Here is a 26,298-nt window from a genome sequence, read left to right on the forward strand (position 1 = left end):
ATCAAAAACATGGTAATAGCATCCTAATCTGGATGGAATCCTTTTGTATATCATGATATCATATATATATTTATTAACAAGTACCTTGATACTTAAATCTTTTACAGTTTTTTTCTAAAGTGTTCCAAAAGTATCAAGCATTTTGCCTTATAAAATATTGAAATACACATAAGTTCTTCTCCTGATTTTCCACTGGATTAACTTATTCTGTTGCACAGTTCTACAATGTTTACTCGATAAAGATCTATTTTCTAAGCTTTTCATTTTGTGTCCAGTTTCGGCTGGTGAACAATGCACCAAAATGAAGGTCTTGTCTCCTTAACACTCCTAAATTAACACTTGGTTTTTGAAGGCCTTGTAAACATGGAAGACTAATTTGAATGAAGAGTGGGATTTTATAAGAAGTTTAAGAAGATGCTCGTCTTCAATGTCCACTTGCCTGAGAAGTTACCTTGATTACCATGAATCTCAAACAAACTTCCAGACCCTTAGGGTCTTTTTAGTTAAAAATGGGCACACCTGTGGCTGTAGGTTCATCGAAAGGTTACTTTCTTCAACTCACTGAAAGGATTTATTATCTGCTTCAGAATTCATGTGTTATAGTAAATCATAGAAACCATTTGTTATAATTCTAGCTCTGACATATGTTAGATGGGATCACATCCCTAAAAAGAACTTGATGTTCCTGCCTTTTGCAGCCTCATTAAAATTGCCTGCTTTTTAAAAAGGTAATTAATTTAAATGGATATTTATAAGCAAATACTTTTACAAAAATGGTAACAAAGAAGATATAACTTACGTGAACAAGCTCTCCACTAGTCGCAAATTCTTAACAGTCTCTACAATTATGTTCCTCCTCTTCAAAAGGCGGTAGGTTTCACGAGATTTCTCCAGTGTTCCTGACTTGGAGGACCCTTTACCTTTTTTGGTTTCCGAGACTTTCTCCTAGATAAAATGATGCAAGTTTAGAGAAGGAAAAAGATTTACATCTTAAAAGCGGTTTGATCTCTAAATACCTATTTATAATTTTGTCTGAGCATCTGCAATTGGAAGGGTTGCTTATATGTCCATTAGCTGATAACCAGACTAATGCAGGCCATAGACGGTTCATTTATTGGCCGAAAAACGAAACATCGGTAGTTCTGTTGCCACCAATGATTGCGAAAATCGGCCGTTTTTCACAAATTTTCCAGTATGACCGATAAAAGAAATGAGGAGGAACCACGAAAATCGGCCGATGACATTGCTCCACTAACGGTGCGAAAATCGGCCGATTATTCTTTCGGACGCAAAAATCGGCCGATAAATGAACAGTCTATGGCCTGCATTAGGCTCTATGCACACTAGATTTATTTTTGTTTTTTCAAGCTAAAAAATAAAAAAAAAAAAACTGGAAAAAAAAAACGCTGGAAATAGCGGATTTTTAGTAGCGCTTAGAAGCATAGGCATTTCATTAGCGTTTTTACAGTACATATAGAGAAAAAAAATTAAAAAGCTAGAAAAAAGCTGTTAGAAGTGTTTAGCAGCATTTAGGTTTTTTTTTCTGCTGGAAAAACACTCAACAAACTCTACAAAAACAATTTTTTTTCTGCTTCTAGATACCGAAGCTCACAAAATGCAAATAGCCTAAAGCAGAGTGCATGGATGCATAGGAAAACACTATTTAGCTTCTAGGAGCAGAAGAAAAAAAGGCTAATAACAGCTTCTAGGAGCTTAAAAAACGCTAATGTACATGGAGCTGAATAGATCATCTTATGAAATTCAGCCCTGCAATAGGTAAACATTTCTGAGACTGCAAGTGAGATATTCTCGGCAAAGTTTGCAATGGTGATTAATCTAATAATGCCATCGTTTCAAATAAGGTAAAAAAAGAAAACAGAAAATTATTTAAAATTGTAATTACATGCTTCAGTTTCTCACTTGCCAAGACCTCCTCAATTACAGAAACATTATTATTATCCTCATTTACAGACTGCATAGTTATCATAGAGAGGTTGGAGTCTAAATGGAGACTGTCTCTACTGCAGTTGTTTTCGGATGTGACTGATATTTTGTCCAGTTCAGCAAGCTGTAAACGGAATTTTCCTACAAAAAACAAAATTATATTACTACAGACATATAAGCACATACTCTACTAGTAATAAGAATAATAATGATGATAAATAATAAGTATCCTAAAATAGTTTATGTTTTAAACTAAAAAGTTTCAATGCACAAATACATAAAATGAGCTTTGATTTTTTTGTTAGCATGCACACATTGTTAAGTGAACTTTCTTTCCATCAGGAAAATAAGACAAACCTCTAAAAAGAGTGTGCTGTAGCAACAAAAATGAAATATTGCCAAAGATTACTTCTGGGTAGTGTTGGAGCCTCCCTCCCTCGCACACATTTATATTGGCCACTTTGATGGGCAGCCTTACTGGTAAATGGAATGTGCAGGAGACAGGAAGGTTCTGACCTATAGGTAAGCACCAGAGCTCTGCTAAACAAAACAGCCCAGCATTTGGCTGTTAAGGAGGCTGCTTTCTGTAATATATTATTTACATTGGCGCTATTGGTTTAAAGTGATATTCTAATTTCAAGGTAATTTCAGCTTTAACTTTTTTTTTTTTTTTTTAAATATAAAATTATGTTTTTACCATGTGTATATATAGCCGAATGCTGGGCTACAGCAACATGGAGGAGACAATGCCCTTTGTTGCCTTACTTTCTAATGTAATGCTGACTATGGAACTCTTTGAACTACAGTTCCCAAAAAAACCCCACTGAGGAGCACAGGGAGGGGCAACATTTTTACTGAACTGCCTTGAAAAATTGGCACTCTTGGTGCCAAGGACTCTGGGAATGCACATCTGCATCCAGGATTGGCTGCTGCCAGGCCAGGTTGGGAGAGATCGGACGGAAGGCCCAGTTGTAAAGGATAGGAGACACCCTTGTTGCACAATACAGACAGCTGTGTTTGAGCAGTGCAACTGCCACGGAGGGACTGGAGAGACCCCTCATTCGCAAGCCTTTGGCGGCATCAGAGAAAGAGAGCGAGTGGGGCGCCCATCTCTGTTATAAGCAGCTGAATTGCAGGGACCAGTGAGAGAGTTCAATGCCTACTATATGCCCTGTTAGCAAAACCTGAGACACTGGAAGCAGGATGTTAAGCATACCACATCACATCTGTGCCCTACCTACTCTACATTTATACACACCCTGTGAGCATGGCATCTTTACCTTACAATGTTTACCATACTACAGCACATGCTGGTTATTTTGGCCCACTAATAAGTACACCAACACTTCCTGAAGGGACCCAACAGTAGACAGCAATGGCTGCAAGTGTTGGTCGGATGCTGGTTTTTCCAAAGGACTGACTTTTGTCGGAAGGACAGCTATACATATGGTCTGAATGTTCGTTGGTTCAGCAGGAATTGGACCGTGTGTACCCAGCTTTAGTCTTTATTACTTAAAATTTTGTATGCTAATAGTGTTACGATTAGTGTTGCTTCAATTCTGTGTTTTTGTTATTACCAACTTTGCCTTGTGACAACATATTAAGTCACTTTACTGACTTGCTTAATGCCTGTTTCTTTGACAAAGTGTTACTGCTAATTTCCAAGTATTACTTTTAGTGAGTTTATATATCTTTGCATGTCCTTACATTCAACCCAGTGTGTCAGAAGAGTTGCGGTTTCGGAGGAGGTCGAGGTGAAAGAGCAAGGGTTCCATTCTGTTCAGTGGCTTCTACAGGGATAGCGCTACATATACTATTTTGCGTTTGCAAATAAACATTTAGTATATGACAAACGATTTCCATATTATAATGTATTAAATAAAAACACAAAATAGCATTTTAAAGCACACCGCGTCCATTTTGAAAAAAATAAAATAAAAAAATCCCCTGCAAGGTAAAGACATGATGTGTTAGCATGCTTTGCATACTAGCACATTATGTAAAACTTACCTTAAAACAAAGCCCTCCAGTGGTGCACTGTCACCGCTGTAGAGGCTTCCATCTTCACCCAGTCTTCCTTCTGGGTTTGCGAGCTCCGGTCGTCTGACTAGCTGGGCCACGATGATGTCACTCCTGCACATGTGCACGGGAGTCTCAGGACACGGCACAGTGCTCTAAAGGAACAGCAGGGGTATGCCGTTCCTTCAGAGCACATGCGCCAGCTGCAAAAAACTTGACTATTTCCTAAACTGTGTACATTTAGGAGATATTAATTTTACCTACAAATATAAATAACAATTCACATAGTGGGTTTACGATCACTTTAAGAAAAGAGTTTATTTTTATCTTTGCCAATATGTGATAGGCATATCTCATGCAAAAGGCTGGACCAATTGCATAGTTTTGGAGCTCACCCATCTTTTTAAGGAAAAGAGCCATAAGCTAGTATATTTTTGAATGAAAAATTATTTGTACATTTGATGACCAAGTGAATGTCGTTCAATTTTGTTTGCTTTTAACATTCTTTTTGGAGTGACTGAAATTTCCTGAACGAAAACCACATACACCGTTAGAAATTCCTTCTTTCAAGAAAAAAATTTCTATCTTCAGATTATCTTGTCACTGTGGTTGAAAGTGAACGTTGATTTGACCACACTAATAATTAGAAAATTGAATGCTCTTAAAACGAGAAATTTCATACTCAATTCTACTAGTGTACAGTGAGCTTCAAAGTGCTTTCTATCCACAGATCACCATAGCAGTGCAATTAGCTGTAACTGAGGTTTTTATCTACAAATTTCTTGTACGAGTGCATGGAGCATTTAAATCATTTTAAAATAAATGAAAACAGAACAAGGTCAGTGTGTTGTTCTATCTTAGCAATGGAGAATGTCATCAGCACATCGAGGATCACCAATATGGGTCCAAACGTTTTAATAAACGATCACATAGTTACAGCAAGGCAACGTTTTGGAGTCTCGCAGGACCCTTTCATCACATGTCACCCACATTGGTGATCCTCGGTGTGCTGGTGACATTCTCCCTTGCTGATTCTGTTAGATTCCAGCAGATGGTCGCTGCAGCACCCACTTATACACACAGCCATTTTTAACGCAGGAACGTGTACGTTTGGATTGTACACTTGTTCTGTCTTAGGACCCCAGTTATTTCAGTAATTCCACTGTTGCTAAAGAGCTTTGAGATTTAGATGTTATTGGTAAACATCTGTTTTGCAGATTTGTAAGGGCTCTTTCACATGGACGTTCCGATCGGGTCCCCCTGACCGTTTTTCAGGCAGACCCGATAGGAACCTCTATTTTCCTCTATGGAGCAGTGGGTGTAAACGGACATGTGTCCGTTTACACCCGCCGACTACCGATCTGAACTGCCAAAAACGGACGGATGGGGATCCAATTTCCCTTCCGTCCACTGGATCAGGTCGGATGAAAACGGACAGGTGGTCCGTTTTCGTCTGACCACCCATTGAGCAGACAGAGCAGCTCTGTGTCTGCCCTGCAGTAGTGGAGCAGACACAGAGCTGTCATCTGCTTGCTCAGCGGGGATTGGCAGAGAGATCTCCCGTTGAGAAGCAGATCCGCTTAACGGGTCCATCTCATGTGAAAGGACCCTAAATTGTTTTAGGATTATTACTAATGATATTTGTATGCATGTGCCTATCCTGACCAGAAGTCACTGAATGCTAGTTGCCCAAACCACATTTAGCAGTACAGAAATTAATAACTATGACAATTTTGCCTACCTAAATAATTTGTATATTTAAAGGACAAACAGAATGTTAAAAAATACCCAATAAAATGTATTATAAGCTGACAAATGGGCAAACATCTATACAAAATAAGTATTTCTTTTTCTGTGCACAACAAATGCAAAGACATAGAAAAACACAGGCAGCAGCCTACTAACAAAGAGGTGTTCATATCATAGTGGTAATGGTGTATACATGATTGGGAACAATGCTGACTGGTTACCAAATATTAGTCTTTTACAATGAAAAATAAATCAGCATTCAATCCACATGGGGAAATTCTACGGATTGTTGATGGGATTGGGTAATAGTCTTGAACAGGAGCACTAGTAGGGTTGCTTCACAAACGTCACATACAGCTAACAAAATTATTCCTAAAAAGACTCACCCCAAGCAAAGCCAATACTTCCAGCTTGGAATAAAAAACATCCTCAATCACCCAGCAGATTTCTAGTGGAAATTCCACCCTTACAAGTCATCAAAATCATATAAATTGAGGTAACTGCTGTAGGAGTATATCGGTTTTAGGTGGTTTGGAACTCTAAATAGCTTACCCTTTGATAGAGGCAGAGGAGTGCTTGTCCTGGCAATGTACTCATTCAAATCATCCTTCTCATCCTCTGAAATCTGTGAATCTGCAGTTAGGTTGTGTTCAGGATACATTGCTTTGTCATCTTCCACATTTTGTAAAGGGGCTGAATTAATCAATGAAAGCTGCTCGCTCTTTGCTTTTTCCTCTAAAAATTGTTTGCGTAATTCACTCTCCTCAACAAATACATATGAAATAAATTTAGTAGTTCGTTGACGTCCTTCATCTTCCATGAAACCCTGAAAATAGAATAGAAAGAAGTTTCAAAATATGTTCAATGAGCTAATGTAATAACTAATAAAGTAATAAATCAACAATGGTCCAATTGATCACATAGCTATAACATACTGGATTCCACAGGCTATCTTAGGATGTTATTGAATGTGATCTATAAAGATCTATTGAGCCAGTACCCCCAAGACTTCCTTCTTTTCTCTTTTCTGCCCCTCCTTCACCTTCTCCTAGAAATGTCTAATTAGGGCTTTTTTTCTGGCGGAACAGCACCTCCACCAGAGACAGTGTGGGAGGCACTGGGAGTAAAGTCTGTGTACACTCAGTAAGCTGGGTGGCTGCAGAGTGATCATACCGCGGGTGATAAAGCTCAACTCCGGCAGCAGCACTCCACTCCACCTCTCCCTGCAGACAGGAAGCTCATTTTGGTGGCAGCCACTAGTCAACTCACTGTATCAGAGGTGTGTGGGTAGCTAGCCTGTCCTTTTCCTGGCTGACTGTGCCTACTGCAGTTCAAGTATTCACTGGTCTGACTCATTTGTCGGTAATTGACAATGCTGCTGATTGGATCTGTGCGGTGCCTGTCTTTTTGCTAGACATGGATGATGTCCTTTGGCTGGATTTAGCTGTCTCTTTGTTGGATATGGGGGCTGTCTCTTTGCTGGATTAAGCTGTCACTTTGCTGGATATGGAGTGTCTCTTTGCTGGATATGGGGGATGTCTCTTTCATGGATTAAGCTGTCTCTTTGCATGATATAGGGATATCTATTTGCTGGATATGGAGGTGTGTCTCTTTGTAAATATGGGGATCTTTTTTGGATATGGGGGCTGTCACTTGATCTATATGGGGAATGTCTCTTTGCTGGACATGGGGGATGTCTCTTTGCTGGACATGGGGGAATGTCTCTTTGCTGGACATGGAGGAATGTCTCTTTGCTGGACATGGAGGAATGTCTCTTTGCTGGATATGGGGGAATGTCTCTTTGCTGGATATGGGGGATGTCTCTTTGCTGGGCATAGGGGATGTCTCTTTGCTGGACATGGGGAATGTCTATTTGCTAAATATGGGGCTGTCTCTTTGCTGGATATGGGAGATGTCTCTGATTTGAGAAGCAAGGAGAGACGATACATACAGTATGACAAGGGAGTTGAAATAGTCTGGAAGTGCCTCTGAGCGTACTTTGGTAAGGGCTGCATATTTAAAATATTTTGTACATTTAACTCCATTGCCTTTTAATAACAAATTCCATACAAATTACTTATATAGTCCCCCCAAAGCTTACTTGGTTTCCTTTTCTCTAAAAGGCCAGTGCTAGGAGGTGTGTTGATGTGGAGACAAGGGGAGGTTCTAGGGGCAGTTCGGGGGCGGAGACCAGCATGATCTAGGGGAGGGGGGAGAGTTTCTGCACCTTTTCTATAAAAAAAGCCCTGCCAATTAGAAATATAATTTTTATTCTAATTTCTTCTTAAAAATTTGCTTCCTCTGATATTTATAGATTGACTGTCTGGTTTAACTGAATAGTAACCCTTGAGACCACATGGTTTTACTTATAGAGGGATATCCTCCAGAATACACACTTTATGAACTTAGGCTATCATTAAGTAAGTACAACCACAAGGTGACATGGCTATTTATGCTATTTAGTTTTCTCTGCCTATGCATATTTGTAATTTGCGTTCTAGAACGGTGATCCAAACACAAGCATAACGTATGAGAAAACATTTCCTTATTAACAAATAATGACACAAGTCCTGTTTTAAAGTGATAGTAAAGTCACTTTTTTATTTTTACCTACAGGTAAGCTTATAAAAAAAGCTTCATTCACTGTTTAGGAGATAGTCTACAGAGCACCAGTTGGTGACATCACTGGCGCATGTGTTTTGAAGGAATGGCATACCCGTTCCTTCAGAGCTGTGTGCCATGGCAGAGACTCCCGTGTGCACGTGTGGGAGAGGCGTCATTGGCGGCTTGGTCATTAAAGCAGTCGTAGCCCGCAAACCTGGAACGGAAGACTGGGTGAAGATGGAAGCCTCGGCAGAGGTGACAGCGCGCTGCTGGAGGGCTTCGTTCTAAGATAAGTCTTTCATAATGTGATAGTATGCGCTAGCACACTATGATATTACCTTGCAGCAGAAAACGTTTTTTTTTCATAACGAGTTTACTACCAATTTAAAGTGACACTAAACTAAAACTTCGTTGTTTTTTTTTAAATAACAAACGTGTTTATACTTACCTGCTCTGTGCAGTGATTTTGCACAGAACAGCCCTGATCCTCTTCTTTTTGGGTCCCCGCTGGCGCTCTTGGCTCCTACCCCTCAAGCAGTGCCCCCAGGGAAGCATGCTAGCCCTAGGGATACCGCTGAGTGCTCATCCCTGAGCTGCTGCTCTATGCGTCCAAAAAACACAGAGCCGTGGCTCAGCCCCGCCCACCCCAGCTCTCTCTTCATTGGCTCACTGTCTGTGATTGACAGCAGTGGAAGTCAATGGGCTCCTGCTGCTGTCTCAGCCAACGAGGAGGAAGAGTCCCCAGATAGCAGAGGCTGTTGAGAACATCGCTGGATCAGAGGGGGCTGCTGCAGACAGAAGGAAAAAACCTTGAGCCTATAGAACAACTTTAAATTGATTAAATCATTGATGTCACATGGGGTGGGGTCACTCGGATGATGTCCCCGGCTGGCCCCGCCCCTTGCATATTTAAGAACGGTCATCGAACCTCACTGCAGAAGGCTGGGGAGCCACCGTCGGAAGCGGAACATTTTTTTTTTCTTTTTCCGTGTCGCCGGAGCCTGACACCGTGATTGACGTTGGATCTACTTCGGGGGACATTCTTTTATTAAAGGACTTGTCAAAGACTGTGTCCTGTGTATTTTTACACATTACAATTTTTGTTTTCTTGTGAATTAGTAGTGGTACCATGTACCGCATACTCCTTCACGTGGGGGGCGGGATCTGGGGGCCTCTTGTTAAAGGGGGCTTCCAGATTCTGATAAGCCCCCCGCCCGCAGACCCCCACAACCACCGGCCAGGGTTGTGGGGAAGAGGCCCTTGTCCCCATCAACATGGGGACAAGGTGCTTTGGGGGGGAGCCCCCCTGCCCCAGAGCACCCCCCATGTTGAGGGCATGTGGCCTGGTATGGTTCGGGATGAGGGGGCGCTCGCTCGTCCCCCCTCCCTTTTCTTGACCTGCCGGGCTGCATGCTCAGATAAGGGTCTGGTATGGATTTTGGGGGGAACCCCACGCCATTTTTTTTTTACATTTTGGCATGGAGTTACCCCTTAATATCCATACCAGACCCGAAGGACTTGGTATGGATTGGAGGGGGGACCCCATGCCATTTTTTTTTTTTTGCAGACGTTTATTTTTAGATTGAGCTGTCAAAATATATATTATCTAGACCTTCGAAATAAGTAAAATCATTACAGAAATAATTATAAAGGATAAGAAATAAAAAACAGAATCAATAGAACTAAGGAAATCAAATTAGAATACATAAAGATATGCCTAGATACAAATAATGCTGTTTGTTAAACACAGTAGACACGATCGAGTGCCGTCTGTCAGTGGACTCCACACAGAGATTTACTATTGAACAGCGTCTAAAAAGAAAGCGCCCACGGCAGATGGCTAAAATGTGTTCTGCACATGCGCATTTATATCCGTGCATAAACACTGGAAAAGCATCTAGTTCTTCACTGTCATGACTTGCTTTAAAAAACAATTTTTTACAAATTTTGAAATTTTTTTGAAATGAAAGATATTGTTTAAAGTGAAGTCCTGATATTTGGGAAAGCAAATTTCAATGTGAACATGTCTCTGCAGTGATTTTTCGCGGTGTTAGACGTGCTTCTTTGCAAGTCTGCTTTTTGAGTCTGATTCCTGGATTGTGCCTGGTTAGTAAATTCGATTTTGCGTCTACTTGTTGACACTTTCTTTAGTAAATGTCTTTGCCGTCTAAAAGTAGACGGTCGCTATTAAAAAGTAGACATTAGCCCCCGGAAATGCACCTAGGAACATTAGTAAATCAGGGTCCCTGTGTCCTGAGACATATGACAAAGAAAGTGCAGCTATCCTTTAGGATATGTTTTCTTTTTTTTAATGACAAATGATGACCCAACCCTAAAAACCCCACACAAACAAAATATCTAACCTTATACAAAAACATGCAGCGCTAGAGTGAATAGATCTATCTCATAATACGGAGTGACCACTTAATAAGATATAAACGCAGCTATCATAATAGTCTTATGCAACTAATATTATAACATTCTCATGGTTAAGAAGGTATAAATGGTGATAAAGGTGTCAAAGTCAATCTATCATCGGAGTGACGTAAATCTGTGACATCTGTGGTAGGAAATATGGCTGTGGAATGCACTAACCAGATAGCGCAAATAAAAGCGCATTGGAGTAAAATGACCTACTCCTGGTCACTGGATCAGGGAACCTGCCGGAATGGTGGTCGTCTCTACTATGGTCACCAGAGTCATCCGTGTCCTCTCCAGTAATGGAATTCCCAGGTATCCGGTGGAGTAAACGTTCATCCGGTATGCAGTAGAATCCTTGTGTCAGCGACCTCCCGGGGTGCGATGTGCGCTCAAGGACCAGGAATCACCTTCAGGGCTCAGAAATAACCCAAAAGAGAGGCTTCCGATAGTGTGATAACTTTTATTATGGAGTAGTAAACAAAAAACGCACTTACATGGTGCAATATACACTTCCAAAGATGGCCGCCCGTGTCAAGGTGTGGACCATGTGGGTAGTGGTTGTGGGTCAAATAGCATCTCCCTAACGCGTTTCGTGGCAACTGCACGTTTTCAAAGGTTATTTCTGAGCCCTGAAGGTGATTCCTGGTCCTTGAGCGCACATCGCACCCCGGGAGGTCGCTGACACAAGGATTCTACTGCATACCGGATGAACGTTTACTCCACCGGATACCTGGGAATTCCATTACTGGAGAGGACACGGATGACTCTGGTGACCATAGTAGAGACGACCACCATTCCGGCAGGTTCCCTGATCCAGTGACCAGGAGTAGGTCATTTTACTCCAATGCGCTTTTATTTGCGCTATCTGGTTAGTGCATTCCACAGCCATATTTCCTACCACAGATGTCACAGATTTACGTCACTCCGATGATAGATTGACTTTGACACCTTTATCACCATTTATACCTTCTTAACCATGAGAATGTTATAATATTAGTTGCATAAGACTATTATGATAGCTGCGTTTATATCTTATTAAGTGGTCACTCCGTATTATGAGATAGATCTATTCACTCTAGCGCTGCATGTTTTTGTATATGATTGTCCACCACGAGGCGTTTTGGAGGCTTGCCTTTCATGCCAGCTGCTTCTCTATTTCGCTCTAAAAACTGTCCAGCGCTCGTTATATTCCTTTTTTCAAAATATCTAACCTTAATCAGCTTATTTCTTTCTAATAAACGACACAACATTCTGGCTTCCAGCTTCCCCACATTCATTGCCAATCTTATCTCTCTTTGTGAAATTCCATTTGTGCCTTGATTTTCAACTGTAAAAAAAAAACAAAATATTATATAAAATTAATTTACCATTCAGAAAATACAGCCTTTAGTATTTGGATACACAGCTAAAGTGTCAGGGAAGGTACTGCAACACTTCTGGCAGAAGGTTCAGCTCATAAATGGTACGGTTTGTATCCAACATACTTTAGCATTATAGTAATGATACACCCTTGTATCAGTACACAGTGTTCTGTAGATGTTTTTTATCTAACAAAATGCTTGAACATATTTTTTTCTAATAAAAAAAAAAAAATCAGACAAAAAAGGACTCCAAAGCAAGCAGGTTCTGCTGTGCTGTTTTATTTAGCTAACCTTCAGAACTCTGGAAAGCATAAGTCATATTTTAGAAGCTTATTTGTAAAGCTAAGATTATATAGATTACACGAATTGTAGTTAACATGTGAAATCACATAGAAACTTCCAGACATGAAAATATGGAACCATAATTACTATTTCCATTGGGGCCTGTCACACTTGTGTGTTGTGGTAATGTCCATGGCTCTATGTGTGATACCAAAAACATTTTTTTGGCTGTTGCAGTGCATTTGCAGTTTATTCAAAATTAACTTTGTAATCCATTACAACAAAATTGGCTGCTTTTATGGAACACATTTTTTAATGCGCAATGTAATGTGCAAACCACCATGGAATGCAAAAGTGTGAATCCCTCTTAAAGAAAAGAGCATATAGCTCTAGCTATCTGTGTAAAAAAATGAGGAACTAGGAGAAATAAGTGTGTTTAACCACTTCAAGTCTGGACACTTTTACTCTCTTCCTGTCCAGGCCAATTTTCAGCTTTCAGCGCTATCACACTTTGAATGACAATTGCACGGTCATGCAAGACTGTACCCATATGAATTTTTTAGCTTTTTTTTGAGACAGATAAAGCTTTATTTTGGTGGTATTTATTCACCACTGGGATTTTTTATTTTTTTTTGCTATATAAATGAAAATGTCCAAAAATTTTGAAAAAAAAGTGTTTTTCTTGTAAAGTTTTGCAAATAAATATTATTTCATCATAAATCTTGGCCAAAATGTATTCAGTTATCTTTTTTAGTAAAAAAAACCCCCCAAATTAGTTTATAACCAAAAATTATAATTTTTAAACTTTTTTTATATTATTTATGTTTTGTTTTTGTTTTTTTACATACTGTCACCCTAGCAGTACAGTGTCACCATGGTGACATTGTACTACTTGTGGGGGGTGATGAAGATTATTATTTTTTTTTTACACTGATTGCTTTTACACCCATAAAGGCTGTAAAAGCAATCCTTTCTCCTTCTCTCTGGCTGCATTCTTGCAGCCATTGAGAAATACTGTGTGAGCAGTGATTGGTCATTCACAGATTTCACACGTACTAAGCAATGATGTCAGAAGTGACATCTTGCTTACTACTCTGCATGTGATCACTGATTGGCCAGAGGTCCCGTATGACGATCGGTGTTCCACTGTGTCTGGAGGACAAAGCGGGCACCAGATCGCGGTGCTGCACGCTCCCAGGGAACGGGCACAAGCAGGGGGTGGGGAGGCCATTTATAAACGGCCACCCGCCCCTGCACTGCCACTGACCGGCCATTTATATACAAAGGCCGGACGGGAGGTGGTTAACATATGTAATAAACTGCAAATTATATGAGTCTGCTTACAGAGCCCTGAGCATCATCTCAGATATATATATATATATATATATATATATATATATATATATATATATATATATAAAGGCCCATGGACAGCTAATAATAATGAATGAAGTCTGTCCAACAGGTAAGATCTGGCCCTAGGAATGAAGGCTTTATCTCGCAGAAAAAATCTACAAAGCCTTCAGGTTCCAGGGTCAAGACCAGAACTACTTATTGACTGAGGAATCAACAAAGCCCCTCAACCACATGTAGGTGTGAAACTTTGGTGACACACATTTACATTGTCCACAATCCTGCCAGACAGTGCATACATACAAATATATAAATACACATTAAAAAATAAATAAAAAAATAATATAAAAAAAATATATATATATATATATATATATATATATATATATATACATATACACACACACATATACATACATACATACAAACATGCTAATGTTTTTAAACCAAAAGTAAAGTCCAGAACCAAGCATTGCATTTCATTCTTGGCATACATCAGTACTGGGTAGAAATAACTCCCGTACGAGAGTTACTTTATCCTGGGTCAGCCAATTAAGATGCTGGAAGATGCAGAATTCAGAAGAAGGATGTAGAGGTCATAGCTGGTGAGGGAGCAAACAGACATTGCATTGCTGAAGAAAGGCAAGTGTATAGGTGGATTTTAGTTAAGCTTTAAGATAATAAAAAGTATGTTTAGGATAAGTACTTTTAACCTTCTCAAGCATATTTAGTAACAGATACAAAAAGGGAAAAACACATACTGAGTTCATAGGTTTGTGTTAACATATCCTTCTCATATATTATGTCAATAGGAACTGATGCAGATTTCAAATCTTCATCATCCTCATCCTCTTCGTCATCTTTCTTTCTTTTATATTCCTTTATCAGCTTAATACAACGGACCATTATGTCAGTACCTATGTCAGGGGAAAAAAATAAATAAATAAATGCGATATATATATATATATATATATATATATATGGAGATGGATTCTGACTTGGGGTAAATTACATATTTTTCACTACAATACAGGATATAGGCAACTTATTCATACACCATGGATTATAGGCTTCCATCTTCAGGTGATTGGACACAGGCAAGCTTTTGTGGACGCCCCCCCCCCTTTCTTAGCACACTTCACTATAATCCTACCCAACTCCACAAGTCCCCAGTTTTGCAGCAAGCAATGCAGAGTAACAAGGACAGTTTCCTGTACTGTACTCCCAGATATGGAATTTGATGGCAAGTCAAAATTCCTCTTATCTTAAATTGTACAGTACAGGACACAGCAAGTTTTTCATACATGGGACGTACCAAAGCAAGAACTAGGCAACAGAACTGTACCAACATGGGAAAAAATATCCAGGTTCAGAGTGCCACTGCAAGAACCTTGGGGTTGAAAGCTGAAGAACATTGAACATGCACTTGGTAAAACTTTAAATAAAGTATGAACAGAAGAATAGATGGCAGCCTTACAGAGCTGGGTGTCAGAGGTTTGCTGCCTAAAGGCCCAGGATGTCCCTACAAATCTGACACAGGAGGAGGTGTTTGAGAGCATGATCAAATTCCTTTTCCAACTAGCAATGTTGGATTATGAAGAGGGGTGGGTACCGCTTGTGAGGAAAGGAGAAATGGGAAATGTTTGTCTAATTGAAACAGCAGCTTTAAAAGGTTAAGATCACTTTTTTTTTTTAAATAAATTCCAGCTTCCCTATGTACAAATACACCAATAACCACTTTAATACCGCGCTATAGCCGAAAGATGGCTACAGCGTGGCTCCCTTGTTCCTTGGACACAGCTGATCACAGATCGTGGCAAAGGGACAATCACAGCAACCCTTTACCATGTAATCAGCTGTGTCTAATCACAGCTGATCACATGTAAGCAGACTTGCCGTTATCAGCAGTCTTTTCCTCACACGCGGTGTCTTTTGTTTTGTTTAGTAAAAAATAAGCAGAGTAGAACAATGTCCTCATTGAGGTGGAACGCTGAAACCAGATTTCGAAGGAAAGATGATCTAGAGTGTAATACAACTCAATATGAAATGCTCTTTAGAAGAAAGAGCAGCCAGTTCTAAGATTACTGAACTTAGATTTAGAAGTTGAAACCTGGGAAGAGCGTAGACATTCTCTGCATTTAGAGGAGCTAGGAGCTGCTGAAGGGAAGGGGGGTTTCTCTGAGGAAGTAAAACTTTTCCATTTGTGACCTCTTTAATGAACTGGTTGAGTATCTAACCAAATAGACGTTTTTCTTAATCCTTCGAAAGGTGTTCACATGAGGCATCTCTTACAGGCAGCTGCTGCTGTCCAAGCTTTTAATCAGAGAATCCTGCATTTAAGAATGGGGATTATAGCCATTCTGTATATTTATGTCATGATGTCTACACAGAAAAGAAGAGTAGATTAAAGTTATTGCAATTGCCCTGCAACTGCACAATCCTAAAAGACAAAGCTCATGCTAGTTGTTCATTGTCCTGATCCAGTTAGCTGCACTTTGACATACAGAATCGGCAGCAAGAGTTAGTTGCAGAGCTGGGCCTGCTAGGTTAAAGCGGAACATCACCCAAATGGGGAAGTACCACTTTTCCTGCTCTTCCCTGACTTTGACAGGCATCTGCTCCCACTTCTGCTCCAACTGCCTAGGCGATCGGATCGCAAGTTCAGCCCCCTCCTTCCCCCCGCAGCCTTCTGGAACACGTATTAAATCCCAGGAAAAAACAGGACCATGCACAGGTCACAGTGTGGCTCGTGCCTGTGCAGCTGGCTGTAAAGCTGTAAGGAGTCACAGTGAGCTGCCCACAGTTAAGATGCCGATGCCTGAACCTAAAGACCGACAAAGAGCCAGGTTGGGGGACATCGGTAAATTCTAGAACAGGTGAGTTTTTTTTTAAAGTCAGCAGCTACAGTATTTGTAGCTGACAACTTTTAGATTTTTGTTTACAGGGTGAAGATCCTCTTTAAAGAGCTTTTAAATCGGTCTCAAATTTTCAGTCAGAAGAATATTTAAAAGATGGAACTTCTCTGGTAGGTACAGGGAGAAGTTTATTTAGAACAGAAAGGGTAGGTTAAAAAGAGAAGTATGGGAATTTTTTTTTATTTTTAAATTATACTTACCTAGGTGGATGCAGCATTGATCCGATTGTCAATTCAGCACCATTGGTACACAAATATTGGCTTGGTTCCCTAATTCAAGAGAGTGTGGTCCAGCCCCTTAATACGAAGGCTTACTATCATACTACATTACCACACCAACACAGATACCAATCAAGCTCAGGTAATATTTGAATACTTAAGCGCTCTTTGACTTCAGGAACTAAAAGCACTGAATTGGGAAAATGGACCTGATATACTGTCACCTGAAGTGCCCATTATGTTCTGCTAGTGGTGACAGAGAACTTTATTTACCTAGATTTATTTATTCATATTAGCTTTAATGCACTTAATAATCATATTGTTTCTGCAAAAAAGTTAGCTCATTTATCAAATACTAAAGCAAAGTCATACCTCTTTTAGTCTTGCAATGTTCAGCCAGTGGCTGAATCTCTTGTATTGGCAAAGAAATTATTTTCACAATTCCTGCAGTAACCATATAATAATACAGTCGCTTAAAAAGTCGTTCAGGCAAAGCCTATAAAAAAAAAAAGAAAAAAGAAATTAGATTGCTCAAATACATAAATATATATATATCCGTCTGTGTGTGGTGGCTCTTGATGCACTGACTCCAGCCTCAGTCCACTGTTTGTGAAAGTCCCCAACACTTTTGAATGGCCTTTTCCTGACAATCCTCTCCAGGCTGCGGTCATCCCTGCTGCTTGTGCACCTTTTTCTTCCACACTTTTCCCTTCCACATAACTTTCTAATAATGTGCTTTGATACAGCACTTTGGGAACATCCAACTTCTTTTGCAATTACCTTTTGAGGCTTTCCCTCCTTATAGAGGGTGTCAATGATGGTTTTCTGCACAACTATCAGGTCAGCAGTCTTTCCCATGATTGTGATTCCTACTGAACCAGACTGAGAGACCATTTAAAGGCTCAGGAACCCTTTGCAGGTGTTATGGCTTAATTAGCGGATTAGAGTGGGAAACTTTGAGCCGCATGTGTGACTCTAAAATCACATGGGCTGCTCAGATGTGATAGGCAGAAAATGCTCAGGGTAGAAAACTAAGCATGTGTACTCGCTGCCAGCACTGCTCTGCAAAATCCCCAACTGCAGTGGGGATATGGGCAGAAGGGGGAAATAGAGAACAGCAGGATTAATCAGGTTTTTTGCAGAATACAGAAAAGGAATGCCAGTGAGTATGAACAGCACGTAACATGGCATTTATCCATAGTTTTTAATGATATGCGGTTAATGACACTTTAAGTGAACAGGCCGAAGATAGAAACAGATTGATTGCCATGCACAGGTGGTCCAGATTCTGGCTGCTCCAATTTTAATTCCCCTGAATAAGTTTTGAAGCCTTTTCTAAATCAACCTTTATTTAGAGTGTAGCAATCATTATTATAATCTTCAAAATATTTATACATTTCCAATGACATATGATTGAATACATGAGAGCGAGAGAGAGGGGATATATGTGGCAAAGAACCAAAGACATATAAATACAGGCTAGTGGAACCCTAGGGCCCAGCTACAAGTTACTCATCTATAATAATCCAACAGATGAATTTCCTGCTCACGTTGCAGTACTCTGGATGTCACTGCCCCGCCTGAATCCCAGGCAGGAAGATACTGTCTACATTATGAACAGACCGTGACACTCAGAAAATTTTCCAAAAATTATGCTTTATTACACAGATATAGATATGACATATGGGCATTCGCCCTGGTTTACCATCACCTCAGTATGAGACAATAACACACAGACCTAAAACCATATAAAATGACATCAAGACCGGTCTAAATGTATGTGCAACAGAAAAAGTGACTGCAAGAGTCTAATATCTCTGTAGTACAAACACATAGGTAAACACTTCCCAAAAGAGGTGTATCCAAAAATTATACCATAGGTATACCATAATATTAAATAATGAATTTACACCAATATCATAATGGTGAATCCCGAACAGGGAATCCAAAAATTATACTATGGATATACGTATATCACATGTATGAAATGCAGTAAGCACAATAAGCGTGAAGAGGGGAACAGTAAGCCTCAGGCCTGTTTGGAAAAAGACATAAATGTCAAATATATGATGCAATACATTCCTGTGCCGGCACACGTGGTTGGGGCCCGTTCATCTGTAATGTGAACAGCTGTGTCATAAAGCTCTTGAATGGAAATAAGCTCTGTCAGTGACTTCCCACATTATTTGTTTCACTACAGGATGGGGACATTATGGTGCTTTGTGTAGGATACAGGACATACCGCATATAGTTCAACAGGCAGAAGATTCCTTGGGATATGTCTTGCTTTTCCTACAAAGGGTGGTGTGTAGTCCACATACAGTGGTGAAGACACCATTTCAAGCAGAGTGCTGCAATCTGCACCTTTTCTCCCATCCTGGGAATAAATGGGGCTTATTTCCATTCAAGAGCTTTATGACACAGCTGTTCACATTACAGATGAACGGGCCCCAACCACGTGTGCCGGCACAGGAATGTATTGCATCATATATTTGACATTTATGTCTTTTTCCAAACAGGCCTGAGGCTTACTGTTCCCCTCTTCACGCTTATTGTGCTTACTGCATTTCATACATGTGATATACGTATATCCATAGTATAATTTTTGGATTCCCTGTTCGGGATTCACCATTATGATATTGGTGTAAATTCATTATTTAATATTATGGTATACCTATGGTATAATTTTTGGATACACCTCTTTTGGGAAGTGTTTACCTATGTGTTTGTACTACAGAGATATTAGACTCTTGCAGTCACTTTTTCTGTTGCACATACATTTAGACCGGTCTTGATGTCATTTTATATGGTTTTAGGTCTGTGTGTTATTGTCTCATACTGAGGTGATGGTAAACCAGGGCGAATGCCCATATGTCATATCTATATCTGTGTAATAAAGCATAATTTTTGGAAAATTTTCTGAGTGTCACGGTCTGTTCATAATGTAGCCGCTTTTCTGTGAATCTCTTTTCACAAACCCCCCTTTTTTGAATGCCTTTTTTGGCTACTGAATGGAAACCAAACATTGGGTGACACGTTAACTTAATTAACAACCTCTTAATAACTACCTATAGTATATAGGAAGATACTGTCTCCCTATAGTTATGTTTATTAGGTCTAGGGTGGGCATACCAAGAGTTTTTGGCAATGGGCCTCTTAGCATATCATTCATAGTGTGGGAAAATTTGAGGGAGTTCACTCCAGATCCCTGGCTTACAACAGAACTTTCGGAACTGTCTCCCTTACACGTTTTGCAAGGAAGGTCTTTGATCTATACCAGAAAACATATTAGATCACCAGGGATATACATTTTAAAAACTGCATTTAACATACTCATGAATGCACCCCAATAACACATACGTTTTGGACACCTCATCAACATATTCAGTAGGCCTCCATGGTCCCTCATGCAAACTCATATAATATCTTAGGACTATAATGTGCAGCCAATATAATGTACAGCTGAGAAAGCTAAGAAATTTTGTGAATATTCTCTTGGACCTCTTCCTCAATAGGCCCAACCTTATGTTCTTGTTTAGCTCTAGGTACACAGGTAAGGACATAGGTATTCCCTTAAAAACATTTTATAACAGTTGGAGATTAAACCTTTTTGTAGAATCCAACTAATCTAGCAGGTTATATACTGATGTAGGGCTAAGGGCCCCAATTTTTAACCTGGCAATATCAATAGGACAGCCATATGTTTTGAAGGCTATGGTATAATTGTTGCAGCAAGAAGAAAGGTTTCATCATTCCCTTATTAAACAGTTGGCTCAATTTACATGTCTGACAATCAATCCAATATTTCTCACAATCCAACTTAAAATTGAGATGACATATATCCATATATATCCAGCTACCCTCTGTAATTATCGAGTCTTCCACCAGATTCTATGCATTTATTCATAAGTGGGGAACAGCTTCTTAGGGAGGGCAAAGAGTAGGCCTAGGTCATTAGCCAGTATAACAGTGGTGATTGGGGTGCATTGTTAAAACATCGTTAAATGTTACTGCACAGCTCATCTGAAGTTTTGCAATTTATTCTCAGCTTTACAATACATTTGCCATGATGGTTATCTGGAGGAATACCCAGAAGGGATAAAGATATCTACATATTTTCACGATATATGGAGGCTTAAACCACACAGTATTCATTCAGACCATTACAATGCACCACTGTGATCATATTCCAGTTGCTAGCTCTTTTGCAGCACACTCTGCACTGGCACTGGGCAGATATGCAGAATTCTGTCAGGTCCTTTGCAGCCACAGACTCCTGGGAAAGGGTGAAGTCCTGACCTGGTGTTTTGCCCTAGCTAAGAACAAGGTCTATACGAGCTGCCTTTCTTTAGGATCAGAACTATAAACACCGCTGTCATAGATGAGGAAAGCATAGTCACTCCAAGTCAGCGAATAAATATACACTATATTGCCAAAAGTATTGGATTCAAGTGTTCCAATCACTTCCATGGCCACAGGTGTAGAAAACCAAGCACCTAGGCATGCAGACTGCTTCTACAAACACTTGTGAAAGAATGGGTTGTTCTCATGAGCTCAGTGAATTCAAGCGTGGTACCGTGATAGGTTGCCACCTGTGCAATAAGTACATCTGTGAAAGTTCCTTGCTGGGAACAACAGCAACTCAGCCACGAAGTGGTGGGCCATGTAAAATGACAGAGTGGGGTCAGTGCATGCTGAAGCACAAATGCGCAGAAGTCACCAACTGTCTGCAGAGTTAATAGCTAAAGACCTCCAAACTACGTGTGGCCTTCAGATTAGCACAACAGTGTGTAGAGAGCTTCATTGAATGGGTTTCCATGGCTGAGCAGCTGCATCCAAGCCTTACATCACCAAGTGCAATGAAAAGTGCCAATACAATGGTTTAAAGCAAGCCGCCACTGGACTCTAGATTAGTGGAGATGTCTTTTCTGGAGTGACGAATCACGCTTCTCTGTCTGAAAATTCGATGAACGTGTCTGGGTTTGGCCGTTGCCAGGAGAATGGTACTTGCCTGGACTGCATTGTGCTAAGTGTAAAGTTTGGTGGAGGGGGGTTATGGTGTGGAGTTGTTTTTCAGGGGTTGGGCTTTGCCCCTTAGTTCCAATGAAGGGAACTCTTAAGGTGTCAGCTTACCAAGACATTTTGGACAATTTCATGCTCCCAACTTTGTGGGAACAGTTTGAGAATGGCCCCTTCCTGTTCCAACATAACTGTGTAAAAGTGCAAGACATGGATGAGTGAGTTTGGGGCGGAGTAACTTGACTGGCTTGCACTTCAACCCAATAGTACACCTTCGGGATGAATTAGAGTGGAGACTGTGAGCCAGGCCTTCTCATACGACATCAGTGTCTGACCTCACAAATGCGCTTCTGGAAGAATGGTCAAACATTCTCATAGACACACTACACTCCTAAACCTTGTGGACAGCCTTCCCAGAAGAGTTAAAGCTGTTATAGCTGGAAAGGGTGGGCCAACTCAATATTGAACGCTACGGACTAAGACTGGGATGCCATTAAAGTTTATGTGCATGTAAAGGCAGGCATTGCAATACTTTTGGCAATATAGTGTATGTACCCGTTTAGAAAGGAAAACATCTGCATACCTCGAATAATTCTAATCGGTAGGCCATCATTTCCTGGCATCTCATTGTTGGGGAATGCTGATACAGCTTTCTTTTTTTCCTCCAGATTCTGATGCATATCAAATAAAGCAGTCTGGGAACGGGTCAGTTTTGGCACATTATTCTTGCTTACATAGGATTGGATATCTGCTAGCAATTAGGTTACTTCTTTAGGTTACCTAAATACAGTTCATGCCCAATTGCGCACCAACACACTTTCTACAAAAAAGATTGAGTTGTCATACCTTAATGTCTGCAAGATGGAAAAGTTGCAGAGTATAGGGAATTACAAATCCCCTCCTACAAAGAGGCCAGGAGGGATGTGACAACAATCTTGGTAAAGGGGATAAATTAAGATGCCATCTCCTTAGAGCTAAGGTTGGATTTAAGCCTCCCAGGCGCAACCTGTGGGCAGTGGGAAAGCAGGGCTGCAAGTAAACCTTTTCAAAATGTAAAATTAACAGATCAAGTAACACCACTAGCCAAAACAGAGGCTATAGCCCAGAAAAAAATTCAGGGATACCCTGAAGACGTCACGTGGTGATCGTGACGCAACGGTGGTGATCGTGACAGGACTTCCGGTGCGCGGTGACGTCAGTTCCGGCGTGGGGGCCATCTTGGAATACCCGGAACCATGCACATATACCCATAGTATGGGTAAAGGCTGAATATTGCTATTTGTCATGTGAGTGGGTATTTTTTCTGGGTTTATTGGAACAATAAAACTGATTCACACTATGCAGGATCTCTGTTTATTTCTGCTATGATCCTGTGTGGGTGAACGACTATTAAAAGTACCAGGGGATTGGAGAACTCAGGAGGATTATTAATCTGTGGGATTATCCAGGAGGGTCCATCTGGTGGTGACGAGGCTATTCCTGTGAAAGCGTGTCTTACCCTAAAGCGAGCTGGCCCTTGTGGTCACTGCAAGGAGGTGCGGGGGCACTTTGGCTATTTTTGGATTCACGAGTTGTTTGGCACTGGATTCACGTTGTGCTGTATTTATTTACACATGAGTCATTGTTGTGGAGCACTATTCAACATTATTTGTGCAGCGTGTGGACTTTTATTTAGATTGGACATTTATATATTTTTTTTTCACTGAGTGTGTTTTTTGTACACGTGCACTATTTTTAATAGGGATCATATTGTTCACTTCGTTTGATCCCCCAAGTTGGGGGAATCATTCTATATTCATCGTTGTGTGTGCACTATATCACTTTTATATGTTGACACTTATATGTTAACACGGTATTATTAGTGTTATGTATCCATTTATTTATATTTTATACATTTGAATTTGATTTTGGATGCGCATGTCAGTATTTATTTAGCGCTACATCATTTTTATTTAAACATTTGATATTGCAATCAGTGATTTTTAACTTCTGCAAATTTTACTTGGCTCCTCCGCAACTCAGCAGAAGAGTGAAAAAAAAAATGCAGGATGAGCTCCTTAAGCTATTTTTGAAGCTCAACATTTTAGCAAGGATTCAATGTGGAGGGTTACAAAGGCAGCATGGGTCTCATTAGGGTTTTATGCAACCTTTCCACCAAGAAGAGCATAATGAAGGAATCCTGCTCAAAAATAGATAACAGTTACTGTTCCACAAATTCCATGGGGCTGTATCCCCCCGCCCCCACCCTCCACTCAGGAATACCAACTGTGTGGACATTAATTGTTCTCCATGCGGTTTTCTAGGTCTTCGCCATTAAGGCATTAGGTTTGCAAGCCATAGTTTAGAGGCCCCTTCTTGCACCATAGGATTCCAGCCCATCCTCTACGCCACTCACGCTACTCTCCAAGGCTGCTGTGCACTCTAAGATCTTTTGAAAGTCGTGTCTCAGTAAAGCCATTGCTTCCCCTATCCAAAAATTACATTTGGTAATAGCAAAAAGCACCTCTTTCAATGAGGGCTCTGCATCCAAGCCAGGGAGAACAGTGTCTGCCCGTTTTAGGGCCTGTACAGCAGAGCAGTACCCATTAAGGCTTCAGGTGAGGGTTCTCACCGCATCTCCATGTAGCTGCACTAAATTCCGCTATGTCCTACAAATTCACCAGATTCTCATGGCCAGCTTCTCTGGATGCAATCAGGGCAGTCTGTGGGCCCCTTGCTGGTCTGCATGAGAATCTCTTTAGATGATATGACATTTCTTTGGTCCAGGCTGTTTTCTTGCAGTCATGTGCCAAAAGTGGCCCATCTATCTTGTCTCTCTACAAGTAATAGAACAGAGAACTCAGAATCACAGCTGAAGAACTATGGCCAGGAATTGCACAATTTTTGTTTGCAGGGCTGTTAAAAAATTCACTTGATATTAACCCATACAAATGGGCAGAGATGATATGAATAATATTTTCAAAATTATTCACACCTTTGATACATATATATGAAATAGTAAGTACAACACACCAAAAGGACACACTGGGGAATATTTCCTAAAACTGGAGCATGCAAAATCTGGTCCAGCACTGCATAGAACCAATCAGCTTCCAGGTTTTATTTTCAAAGCTTAATTGAACAAACTGAAGTTAGAAGCTGATTGGGTATCATGCACTGCTGCAACAGATTCTGAGTGCACCAGTTTCAGCAAATCTCCCCCACTGTGTTAAACAATAACATTTGCAGACTATCTGCAAGTGGCTGAATTTTGTAATGCCTAGGAAATCCCAGCTGTCATTTTTACTGCCTGGAATTACTGGCATTTGTAGCAGAGGAGTGTAGTCAGGGGGAGAAGCAGGGCCTAGAAAGTTTTCTTAGGACATAGTTCTACACACACACCAAAGTTGGTGGATCATCTAGAAGTGTTCCCAAATGTTTTACACGTCACATTGTTTGTTTTATTTTTGATAAATTCAGCATGTGTTAGCTTAGTGTAATTAGTAGCTATGCACTAACATTTGCAAATACATATCATATATTTAAGACTGTTCCCTGCAGGGGACGTGTTGACTTTTATATACGTAAAAAAAACAACATATCATTTTACCAAGAGTAGCAAAGACTAAGAAAAAATATTCTCTATAAAGAAGAGCATAGACTATTAAAAAAGTAGTATAAAGCATGTTTTAAAACGGACCAGGGGACATGGTCAGATTGCCTTAGTTGATGTGTCTTGCCTACAGATTACTCAAATACAATAGTAGAGAGAAAAGAGACACAGAATATACACACGACTACAGATATATTACCATTTCTTCCCGAAGGTTTATCAGAGTTTCTGTGCGATTTTCTCGTTCAGATAACATTAAAGAAACCCTCTCTGCAAGCGTGTCATACTTATTTTTCCTAAGAAAAAGAAAAAAAAAAACACAAAAAAGGACCGAATTAGAACAGTTTGAGAAAAGTTGCGGTAAGCGCAATATCTATAAATCGCAAGCCATGTAGAAATCTTCAATTAAATTTGAATTAAAAAAAAAAACTGCAATGTATCTAGTTCACCTAAAAAGTGAGAGTTTCCACTTTTACTGTTCAGTGTCAGCAGTGACCATGCAACCATTATTAATAAGGCTGCCACTGTCTATCTCCTTTCGAAAATTAAAGTGTAAACCTCATTATTTACTGCACTGCAATAAGCATACAGCTAGTGAAGGCACAAGAAACTAAAAATTCCTGAATACTTGTTTCTCATTGGTAACTCAAACTATAGAAACCTTTAGGATCAACGGAAAAGCCAAACAACTGGCAAACAACTGGTAAAAGGAAAGTTAAACAATGGCAGCTTTGTTATGTTGCTCTCAGTACAGATTTCCTTTAAAAGGCTTAAACTGAACTAAACAAGTCATAACATATAATACAACAGAAGAAGTTGGA

General features: G+C 40.1%; 1 protein-coding gene across 2 annotated transcripts in view; it reads right to left on the minus strand.

Moving 5' to 3' along the window:
• Positions 1-26,298, minus strand: part of GTF3C1 (general transcription factor IIIC subunit 1) — a 199,708-nt gene that overhangs the window by 137,478 nt on the left and 35,932 nt on the right. For both annotated transcript variants that reach the window (XM_089691990.1, XM_089691993.1), the window contains 7 exons: positions 25,677-25,773; positions 17,239-17,362; positions 14,495-14,650; positions 11,949-12,064; positions 6,265-6,538; positions 1,904-2,085; positions 800-945 (listed from right to left, as the gene is read on the minus strand). In XM_089691990.1, coding sequence (XP_089548116.1) covers positions 800-945; positions 1,904-2,085; positions 6,265-6,538; positions 11,949-12,064; positions 14,495-14,650; positions 17,239-17,362; positions 25,677-25,773 — 1,095 coding nt within the window. The remainder of the gene's footprint in view (positions 1-799; positions 946-1,903; positions 2,086-6,264; positions 6,539-11,948; positions 12,065-14,494; positions 14,651-17,238; positions 17,363-25,676; positions 25,774-26,298) is intronic.

This window comes from Staurois parvus, unplaced genomic scaffold (genome assembly GCF_062004578.1).
Source record: "Staurois parvus isolate SC_StPar_1 unplaced genomic scaffold, SC_StPar_1.0 ptg000022l, whole genome shotgun sequence".
NCBI classification, from domain to species: Eukaryota; Metazoa; Chordata; class Amphibia; order Anura; family Ranidae; genus Staurois; species Staurois parvus.